The sequence below is a fragment of the Phoxinus phoxinus genome (assembly GCF_949152265.1).
Source record: "Phoxinus phoxinus genome assembly, chromosome: 7".
NCBI lineage: Eukaryota > Metazoa > Chordata > Actinopteri > Cypriniformes > Leuciscidae > Phoxinus > Phoxinus phoxinus.
The window spans coordinates 33412926-33424958 of NC_136882.1; the positions used below are offsets into that span (position 1 = coordinate 33412926).

The window sequence follows — 12033 nt, forward strand, 5'->3', positions numbered from 1 at the left end:
TCTGCATTTAAAGCTGCTATTTCCTTCAGAGAATCTAGTCTTACTCAGAATCGCATGTCATTGCCCGAAGTGCAGAAGATGGTATATTTGTAAGGAAACAAAATTGCAAGTGCAAAAATGCAAGTGATTGCCTCCTAGTAACTAAAACACTATTGTTCAAAGTTTAGGGTTCAGCAACATTTTTTTTTAATGGTTTTGAAAGAAGCCTCTTTTGCTCACCAAGGCTTTATTTATTTGATTTTAATTCAATTAATATTGTAAAATATGATTACAATTTAGATTTGTTTTCTATTCTAATACATTTCAAAATGTATTATTCTTGCTGAATTTTTTTTGGTGTCACCATGTTTTGTGCAACGTCATACACCAGCATCACTAATTTCACAAAACAAATTCTATTAAAGGCACACTATGTAAGAATTGTACCTTAATATAACAGCTTCAAATCATTTAGATGGTAAACAAACTCGTAGTAAGGCGAATAGTCCCGAAAGGAAAGCAATGCAAGTTTGAGGTGGCGCCCTGAAAAATGTTGCGAGAATCACAACTTGCTTTACGGCACGACACATACATTAACAACATGAAGCAGCCTCTATGGAAGACACTAGCATGCATTTCAGACGTGAATCATGGCAGTCTCCATGAAGAAAACGCGGTCGGAAGAGTCAAGGGAAAGAAAACGAGAAACTGACCGCATGTGGAACCGGACAAGAGTCTCACTCGGTCAGGCTTTCACTCGTTAGTGAGAGCTAAAAAGCAGCAATGGATGCAACAGCGATGCTGACCTGGCGTTCTTGTTGATGGATTAGTAGATATCTTCGGAGGCTATCTGTGCTTGTTCGATGTCCGTCGCTTTGTAACGCGTTGTGTCAGGAGGAAAAATATGGATAGCTCACATATGAAGTTATTACAGAGGCCAGACAGACTCACGGAGGCGATTGGCATCTCACAACTTGCACTTTATTCCCCAATCTAACTCATGTAACTGTCTGTCACATGTTCTACCGTCCACAGCGTTACTTGATAAACAAAAATAGGATAAGAATGAGCATCAAACAGAAATAACCCCCATACATGGGGTGTTCGAGGCGCGCATACAATACAGACAGCCGACAGTTCAACAGGGCACGCGCAGCTCTTAAAGGGGCCACACCTTATTTCCACTCATTACAGCTTCCATCCTACTGAACAGATACCGGTGTACAGGGGTAGGGGATCAGGCCGTGAGTGCAGAGACGGCTCTGCGTGAGTGGTATTTACGACAGTAACGTCAAATATAAATACCCCACAGCGACTCTAGGGGTCGCTGTTTGAAAAAAACTACATAGTGTACCTTTAAAATAATTAGCCTATGTAATCTTAGGGGTTAGAAAATCTGACTTGGACACTTGGTATTAAGGAGACTACTCAGAAATTGAAATGCTCAATACAAGAACATCCCACCTTTTAATTAAAAGAACCAACCACCTGTTTTCCCCTTCAAAACGTGTCTTAGCTGCTGCAGCCTAAAAAAAGTGTTTTTTAGGACACTTTTGGCTTAATTTATGATGTCACGTATCAAATTTTATTGTTATTGTCTAGAAAATCGCTGTCCACTGTGTCCAGAGATTGCCAAGATGGCCACAGAGTGAATGGACTTGCATTTTGGGACTTCAATGTAACACACAAGAAGTCGTAATGCAAAAGAAAAAACTAGCAGCCTGTGTTTAAAGCAGCAATTCAGTGCCGTGTCCCATAAACAGGGGAAAATAACAGGGCAGAACAAGCATCCATTCAGTTCAACAAAGCTCAAAGTGAATGACTTCCAAAACAAAACCAGGGAAGGCCGCCAACACGCAAGCAGCATTGTCTTCTGATAATAGCACTGAAATCTCATTATTTACAGGTATTCCTTAAGAAGTGAGCTGTATTACAGGGGAGTTTAGTACTCATTAAATAATCACCACAAATATTAATGGGTTCATTAGTGGAAAAGTAAGCACCAGATGTCAAATAAACAAGAGCAGACATATGTTTCACATAATGTTTCCTTTTGTTGCTTTCTGCCAATCTGAACAAAATCCAAAAGTGGGCAAATAAAATTAAAGTCTCTCATCCTACCTGCAACATCAGAACAACAGTCTTCACTATATTCCACTGAGACTTCCTGCCATCGACGATGACGGTGAAACCTCGAGCTTTGCACTTCTCGCTGCAGAGATACAACAGAAAAACATGACATTTATTCGGTTGCATAACACAAATGATAGGCCAATACATGTTGTCAATACACAGATACAATGAATCAATTACAACGACTCCACTGTGGCGGTGTCGTTAAACAGGCTAATTTGTTTTTTCTGTGGTGGCATTTAAAAATGAATAAACTGAGCTTGTGTGAGCTGCAATGACTAACAGATTCCAAGAAACATGTATTCAATCATACAGTTACTATTTTGGTTTGTAAAAAAAAAAAAACATTGTGGGCCTGAATAACATTTCTTTTCATTCTTTGGGGGAAAGAACAGCCAACTCACCCCGTAAAATGCCTCTAAAATGTCAGTAGAAAAGTAATTTGGAGAAGGTCACTATGAAAGCATTGAAAAATAAAAGTGATTACAGAACAAGTGATGGTCTTACTGCCAGCACTCATGTGAGGCACGACTGTCAGACTTTAACATTAGTCAAAACTCAATTGACCGCTGCAGCTCAGGGTGTGATTATCTCTTTCATACGGACTCAGATTAAAGCAATAAACCAGAAAAAAAATGTTTACCTATATTTTTACCATGGTAAATTAGTGTTCTTAGGCACAAGCACACACCAAGTATATAAAGCTCTTTTTTCTATGGTCAAAATTAGGAATGGAATTGGAATACAAATTATTCTGTCAAGTAACAGTTTGTGACTGTCAAGCAACAATGCATGGATACAAACTGTGCATTTTAATCTAGCGGTTTTGAACATGGCTCATCCAGTCAGAATTAAGAATCATAACTATCATTTAATCATTTATCTGTTAAACCTTTATACTGTAACAGCCAAAACAAATGTAAAATGGACAAACTAACAGAAACTTACAGCAGAATCTTTCCAGTGCCTTGGAGCCTAAAAAACTTTCAAAGGTCTGGAGAAATCAATAAAAGTATTTTTCAACTTCTAACCACAGTCTGACCATGAATTATGGCCACTTTCTATTCCATGTGTGAATACTGTAACAGTGTGCATTATAATTACAATGATCAGATTAATGTTTAATTTCTGCTCTCAATACTTTTGACATGTGCTTGATGTACAGCCTTTGCAACAGAGCTGTGTTTTTACCTAGGAATACTCAGTAGGTAGTCCAGAGTGGCGCTGAGCTCCTCCATGCTGGTTTGTTCGGTACATAGTGGGATGGTCAGGATCAAACCACTGCGCCTGTCCTTGCCTCCTGGAAAACCAAATGGGCCGAGTCAGGAAATATGCAGAAAATCCAGCAGCACAGAGTGAAATATGATGTAGGAATGGAAAAGCAGTGTAAGAGTGTGAGGCTTCAAGGAAAAGACTGACGAAAACAGTACTTAGGTTATACAAAAAGCCTTTTGGAGGAGTAGAGCCTCGTGACATTGCAAACTGTAATTAATAGTTCATCAGAGAACACCTCAGTGTATGACCCCATTTTGCCAATGTTCTTGTTACATTTACATTTCTGCATTTGGCAGCAGACACTTTTATCCAAAGCGACTTACATTGCATTTCAAGGTACACATTTACATTCTCATCAGTTCTTGCTTTCCCTGGGAATCGAACCCATGACCTAGCCGTTGCAAGCGGCAACACTCTGGACTGGAGGCATGTATACAACCTTCAGCGTATGATAAAGGACAAATCAGCCTCATACACTGATATTGAGTTCCGGAAGGTATAATAAATAATATGTGGACATATGAGTTAAAGTCCAACTAGTAGTAACTAACTAATAAAATAAAATAACCAATTATTTGCCCCAAAAATGGTTTACTAACACTGAAGAAAATTTGAACAGCGAAAACCTAATTTACCCTATCATTTTATAATACAGTGTTCAGGTTCAGAGTTTAAGCCAAAAGTAATAACAGATCATATAATGATCTCTGACTACATTATATTAAGATGAAACTGATGCTGCCTGAGACACAATCTTTCACTACCATTAAGGCAAAGAAGAAAGCAAGAAGTGAAGGGTTTCAAATAATCACTAGACGCTATCCATTTTATTGGATAGCAGCTTATTTCTGGCTCAGTGTTATAATCTAATCTAATCATGAAACATGAATAAAGTATTCACATCACATCCTAGAGAGGAGAGGAGAGATGCCTACAGCAAATGCATTTCTGTAATATTGTGATACTTTTTATGCCAAGCTACTCTAAACTATTTGATGACTTGATGACAGATCTTAATATAATGTTACTAGTCTTTACCTGACAGAAAGGCCAGCTTCTTCTTCAGCACAGGCAGCATGATGGAGGCCTCCATCCTGGAACAAGTCTATTGTCTACTTACACAGCTGCAAAAAGTTCAAGAAGAACTTGTTAGATAACACATTAAAGAACAAATTTAGTGACCAGTGACATGACGGCCAAGTATGGTGTGGTAACCCATACGGTGGTAATTTTTTGTCCCCTGCATTTAACAAATCCAAGTTAGTGCGCACATTGGGAGCAGCGAGTAGTGAACAGTGAACACACACACACCCGGAGCAGCGTGCAGCCATTCACTGCGTCCCCCGGGGAGTGATTGAAGGTTAGTGCCTTGCTCAAGTCATTTCCTGCCGGTACTAAGAATCAAACCCGCAGCCTTCGGGATACCAGTCTGACTCCCTAACCATTAGGCCACGACTGATTTAGGGCTAAAACAAATGACTTTGAAATGCATTTTCATGATTATAGCCTCAAAATCCCATAGGCATAGAAGGAATAAAATTACATGTGCGTCTATTAGCCCCTTTCACACATTCAGTCTTTACTGGAAAATTACCGGTAAGAGATCATGTGGGAACAGGACCTTTCCCAAAATACCTTTAAATCAGTTCTTGCAATTTACCAGTAAGGGAAGTTGTAACACTTACTGGTATGACGCTCTGTATGAACGCGGCAGATTACCGGTGTGAGCACGTACAAAGTCAGAACGCGCTGACGTAAGAAGTCTTCTTTGGGCCAATCAAAGTTCTTATGGGGATGTGGTGATTACTCTGTGCTGTTTACAGTAAGCTTTTTAATATTTTTCCTCCTTAAATATGTGCTACATGATCATCTTATGAACATATCCGATGACTGACATCACAGAATTTACCGGTATTTTGGTGCTGATGTGTGAATGGTCTCTTACCGGCCAGAAAGCCAGATGCTTGTGTGACAGCATATTTGTGTATTTACCGGTAAAGTCATTCTGCTAATTTTACGGTCAGTTACAGGGATTGCTGTATGAAAGGGGCTTATGACTCAACATACTTAAAAAATAATACTTCAGGCAGATATAAAAAGCAGTTCTTTGAGATATTTTTAATTAAACACTAATATAGAGGAAAGAAGTTAAGGAATGGTTTACCCAAAAATAGTAAACTGCTGTCAAGCTCCAAAAACACCATTAAAGAATCATACAATACACCAGCATCAGCTTTGCATGAGAAACCAACATAAGTTGAAGTCATTATTCACAGAATGTCAAACCTGCTGCGACTGGTCATCATTTATTCAACATCCAAACCTGTATGACTTTCTTTTGTGGAACATAAAAACTGACATTTTGAAGAATGTTGGAAACCACACTGTTTTTTTTCTCCATTTACATTTAGTCATTTAGCAGAAACCTTTATGCAAAGTGACTTGCCATAAAATGGTAATCAATGGTAACCAACCAAAACTGAGATAATTCTCAATATATTATGTTCTACAGAAGTAAGAAACTCATACTGGATTGGAACAACATGAGGGCGAGTAAAGAATTTATTTTTGGGTGAACTCTCCCTTTATATTCTAGTCTGTGCTTCATGCAAAAAGGGATCATTTGACTTTAGAGGTTGACAGCCAGTGAACTATTCCTTTAATGCCAAGTCATACAATGCATTCCTGATCAATTTTTTTAGGATAAACACACCAGCACAACTTTAAACAAGAAGGGCTTCCAACAAAACCTTTGTAAGAAGCAACATTTCACCATGCCAGAAAGACCAGAACGATACAAAAAAAGAACAAATTGACAAAACAAGCTGAGAAGTAGGTTAAATCACTATAATTAGGCAACACTAGAATGTTCACAGCATGCTTCAAGTACACAGTGATCTGAGCCCTCAAATGCAGGATGTACTAGATTTCAAAAAGCTGACAGACAGTCCCACTCACCTTCAACAGTGATGCAGCACATCAAGTACATTCCATCTCATGCGATTCCCTCCTGCTCCATGTTCTGCAAAGATCGGAGAGCGGAGGAGGAGGAGAAAGAGGAAAAACAGAACATGTGAGAGAGTTACAGGGAGAGAGAGAGTAAAAAAAACTACGTTGAGACCTTCTTTGGTGATTTGGATTTTGCCATCCAGTTTAGTTCAACCAATCTGAATACATCAGAATTAATCAGAGTGGTAACTAAAGACCTCCTCATAAACTGCTGAGAATGCAAGTGGTCACGTAAGCATCCAATAGGGTAATACCAATGGAGTGTTGCTGGTTGACTGAGTATAAATCATAAAAATTAAACGCTCCCCAAAAAAGATTATCAAAATCCTCCTCAACTGCAATAATGGATTTAGGGAGGATTGCAAAAGGAAGCACAGCTTGGCAAAGTGATCTTAACGTAAGCTGATGCACAGAAAAGTGCCACATCATTTAGAAAAGGACCGCTCAGCAGCGATTACACAGTTTGCTGATGTGTCTGGAAGCCAGGAATGGGTGCTAGCAAATAAAAAAAAAAAAAATAAACAAAAGTGGACCTTTAGAATTATTAGGCTACATTGCACTGCTGCACAATGATTTACCATGCAACCCGCTGGCCCATCCCAATGCAAATTTTTGGCAATGCCCATGTTTTGTGTTCTAGTTCTAGGACATAATATCATTCTGCATTGTCACTGTATGCAAAACTGATTTCAATGCCAATATCATATTCAATATGTAAGGAGCGGCATATTTTGCATTTACAAAGAATGGATTGAGTTACTAAAACACTAAAAGAATAACAAACAATTACATTCAATCCAGAATCATCACCAAATTCTCAGGTAGGCCTATTTTTATCTTTACTGTAAATAGCTGCAAAATGTCCATCTATTTAGATATTCAAACTAAGGGCAGTGCAACATTATGGATAAACTATTAAATAATTAATATATGAGTCTTAATGCAGCAAAGTAAACAAACAACTAAGCAAGTTAATCATGAAAATATCATAATGTAATGAAATGGTCATAATAGTCTTTTTCTTTTAAATGGTGTTGACATACAAAGTTTAGATCTTTTATATTTTAATGACAAATAGCCACGTTTTCCATTACAATTCACATCACATTCATTAGATTATCATGACTGTATTACAGTTAAACCAATACTGTGATGCCATTAATCTAGAAACACTTTCATGTTGATGAATTTTAATGAATGTGAGACTGGTTTTGGATTACAGTTGATAATCAAAATAAATGTGCTTAAGTCATAAACACTGAAACTGTTTTCATTTGCTTTGATGAAGTGGTGAAAAGGGACTTGGGATTGTTCTTGACAGGACACATGATATTCACTATGTCAGAGCAGCCCTAGGCTATATAAACACATACACTTGGGCAGTTTAAGAATTAAGATTCAAACTGTGGTCTTTGAGAGTCGTTTCTGGCCACATAAGGACAACAGTTGGCCAGTGCTGGGAATCAGTGTCTGGAATCAAACCAACAGCTGGCTGAGTTATAGGAATGACTCGCGGCTCGAGACAAAGACGGGTATCCACCTATATGGCCTACATAATATTATGATTACAGGTCATCTGCGCAGTAAAACGATCGTCGCAACTAACGACAACGCACGAGACTGGGTGCCACGTGAAAGTACACATTTAAATGCAGTTTGGCTTTTATTTCACATGACCATGAACCATATTTTCTGGAAGCGTGCATGGCTACTGGCACGCGCGAGACGCAGAACAGCATGCAATGACCTATATTTCATTCTATGGAGGTTAATACATGACTAACATGAATGCCGTGTATTTCGGGGTTGAATACAAGGACAATCCCTCACTAACTTACCTTTGATAAACGTCGATAATAATGCCGTGATTGTTAGCACTGCTACTAAAGACGCGAATGCATGATCCATGTGCTTTCGCTCACAACGTCACTGCATTTTTAATCACACTGAGGGATTATTATATATATATATAAAAAAATTACCTTTCTCCGTTTTGAGTCCCGGAGTCGATCTATGTTATTGATAATCGCCTTTGATACTGAGAAGACGCTCAGCGTTGTGTTTTGTTAGAAAGGGGCTGGTCCTGCTCGCGTGGCTCCTCCCACATGACGGCGCAGGGCGTGTCTCTCACTGTGGTGGGCGGGGTCTAGAGTTTCTTTAAACAGACAGTGCATCATTCAGATAATGATAAATGATATCTGAAATTTGTGGATTGATTGAGAGGAACACTGACATCAAACGGACCATGCAAAAGTTCAAAACATCAATTGAAAATAGGTGAATAGAAAGGTAATTTCTCAAGTGAAAAACTTCAAAAACAAAATATTGAATTGACAATTGATAACAGACAAGTAAAGATTACTTCAAAAATATAACATTAACATATAAATAAATACAATTTTCAGAAGTAAAAAAGAAAGAAAGAAAGAAAGAAAGAACTTTTTCTTTATTTCCAATCCATTCCCATAATAACACTAATTGTAGAAATATCTCCTTAAATTACAACACAGGTATATTCATTTTATGAACGTAACTGAGTTTCAAAGGCTTCATAACAGGAATGACTGGTCAAATTTTCAAAGAACTGTACTTTCTTCATTGGTGGTAACGTTTATTCGTTTTTTTCTGTAGTCAATATACTACATGTGTCTATTTTGAAATATGAAATATATAGACTATTCAAATTAAGCCCCAGTCTTTCCTATTTGCAAAAAGTCCATGCATAATAGTGTTAATGCATGCAAGCATACAAGTAGCCTACATTTAGTTGTTTTTTAAAACTTTTTTCTGTTTAAACAAAACTGTATCCATGTTTCTAAACGAGACAAATTGATTCTTCCACACAGACGCTGCACGGCTGAGTTATACTCTACATGAAATGATTCTGCATTATTTACTTTGAATACTAATAAATAACAATCAAAATAAGTAAACAAAAGAAATACAAATTATATATGATACTATAGTATACAAAACCTTGCTGACCGCTCAAAGTTAATTGAGTTATACTCTCACAATCCCTATTACATGCTGTTCATTAGCCTCTATCCTCTATAACAAGCGATTAGAGGGATGGTGACAAGCAGTCGAAAATCCCTCTGCTGAATGCTATTATAAAATAGATTTGGCAATTATGCTTTTCTCAATGATTTTAGCTGAATATGTTGTGTGGATTGTAAACAGTAATTTACTGTAAGAGGCATTTATAAACTTCATTCGTATTGGGGAATATGGGAATACTACAGTGTCACTGGCATTGTTTCAATGAACGTGTGTGTGTGTGTGTGTGTGTGTGTGTGTGTGTGTGTGTGTGTGTGTGTGTGTGTGTGTGTGTGTGTGTGTGTGTGTGTGATTTGCTCATTTAAATAAAAAGATGCATGAAAGGGAAATTAAGATAAGTAGGTCTGTCCTATGTTGTATGGGTTCCAAAAATAGAAGAGGATGGATAGATTCAGTTGCTATGGTAATAATAATACTAGCTCAGAGTAGCCTAATTATCTGAAAAGGGCGTAAGAAGATGCCACTAGATGTCTCTGTTTGCTCATTGAGTCACTGGAAGCTATTCCTAGTGATGTTCTGGGTTGTCACTTGAGTTAGAGATTAATAATTTGATGCTTTGTCTGTACAGTCCTTGTAGAGAGTAGACTGAATGTGGATCCAGACAGCAGACCAACACTGAATCAACATTCAATCAATGTTAGTGCATCAACCAAATTATCATTGAATCAATGTTGACATTTAACATTGATTTTTCATCAGGTCTGCACCCTGCAATAATGATATTTCAACAATGAAATATAGATCAAGATGGACATAAAATCAACATTTTTTTTCCTGAAAATCCAATAATTAAATTAATCACAAGACTCAAAATGCTTTAGAAATATTTATTAATTAGTTTATACGCTCATTTTCCTCATTCCAAAAATGTAACTTTGAGAAATCATTTGCAAAACAAATTGAACAAAGTTTCTCATGTAATTTCATTTACTGAAACTTAAAAAGATCCATCCCATTAACATACAAACTGTATAACAATATAACATATAACAAAGCATATAACAAATGCTTTATAACAGCTTAGTGGTTATGCCCTAAAATGATGAATAACAATTCATATATTCTTAAAATAGAACCATAATTAACGTATGATAATTGTTTTAGAAAAGAGGTTATGCCCTAAACTGTTATGTAAAGCATATATATAGTCTTAAAACAGAACTTGGTGTTAAAGGGATAGTTCACCCAAAAATAAAAATTCTGTCATTAATTACTCACCCCTCTTTGTTCATATTCGGAATATATAGTGAAGATCTTTTTGATGAAATCTGAGAGCTTTCTGTCCCTCCATTGACAGCTACACAACTACCATTTTGACGCTTCAAAAAATTCATAAAGAGAGCGTAAAACTATATGAATAGTTTATTCCAAAAAGATATAGCCTATTAGAAATGAAGATATGCTTCAAAACTCATAAAAAGTCATAAAACACATTTTCGAGTCATTAATATGTAATTTAGCCACTGTCCTTTGTTTTAAATTAGTCATGTTATTATGTTTTGGTTGTTAAACTAAACCCTAATTATTACTTTTTTTAAAGTTAATGATCTGTAAGACTGGGGCTTTATTAATGCTGTTCATTGATTCAAGTACATTTTTTGAGATTTGGGTATAAAGTGGTTTAATTCTGTGAAAACTGAGTGCTGCCCTCTTCAGGTTGAACGGTGGCTACTGCAGTTGAATTTTCCTATTGGATGATGTGGTGCCCTGTGAAGTAAGCAGGTTCCAGCTCACCACGCCTTGCCTACAGAGAGACGGGTCTCAGGCTGCTTTTATATATATATTCAATCTCTGCCGCGAGCAACTGCAGTGACAATGCGACAGAACCCACAATTCAGTTCAGCAATGCATGACGTCACACATTCAAAGTAAATGAAAAGCGTAAACGCCGTATGAATGCACCATTATAGTGAGTGATGACACGCTGACCGTTGCAAGATGGCAGGCTCGTCAACGTGTCTGGACGGGTCGAATATGGCTTATACATGTCTATGCCACTGTAGCCCCTCCAGTTCGAACCGCCCGCTCCAAGCAGGACTCGAACCCAAACCCGTTCGCATGGGAGGCGGGCGCTCTAACAAGAACGCTAAAGACCTCTGATTAGGGGAATGAGGTTTACTGCTCTCACTGGCCAATGTCTGTTACACCACCAACCGCAACTTTCAGACGCCATCTTTATTTTTTTAGCTCAACTGTCACAGACTGGAAAGCACAGGATTGTGGGATATCAAATACAGTGAAGGATACTCCTTGCTGCCTTCAAAAACCGATCAGGTAAAGGTAGCCTATCAGAGGAAGAGAAGCTAACATTGGATTCAGACATGCCTTGATGCCTTGGAATGCATTCTCTTAAGGCAGCATTTTTAAGATTTCGGATGCAGCCTATGATGAAGCTAAATAAAGATTCACAGAATGAATCAGTGAACGAATCTGAATGCTTCTTTTTGGCCAATTGGATTAATAAAATCCCAAGAGGAGTTGTTTTGGAATTTTTCACAGCTGGACATATCTGGCTCTTCAGTTGAGTCGAATCTATGAGTGGAATCGACTCCAATGCAGCGGAATTGAAGAATCGAT

The 12033-nt window shown here is 37.6% G+C and overlaps 1 protein-coding gene across 1 annotated transcript in view; it reads right to left on the reverse strand.

Moving 5' to 3' along the window:
• Positions 1-8503, reverse strand: part of sestd1 (SEC14 and spectrin domains 1) — a 31645-nt gene extending 23142 nt beyond the window's left edge. Inside the window, exons 1-5 of the mRNA XM_079618124.1 lie at positions 8379-8503; positions 6346-6409; positions 4426-4511; positions 3304-3412; positions 2101-2191 (exon numbers count right to left, since the gene is read on the reverse strand). Of these exons, the coding sequence (XP_079474250.1) occupies positions 2101-2191; positions 3304-3412; positions 4426-4480 (255 nt within the window). The 5' untranslated portion in view covers positions 4481-4511; positions 6346-6409; positions 8379-8503. The remainder of the gene's footprint in view (positions 1-2100; positions 2192-3303; positions 3413-4425; positions 4512-6345; positions 6410-8378) is intronic.
• Between the last annotated feature and the right edge of the window lie 3530 nt (positions 8504-12033).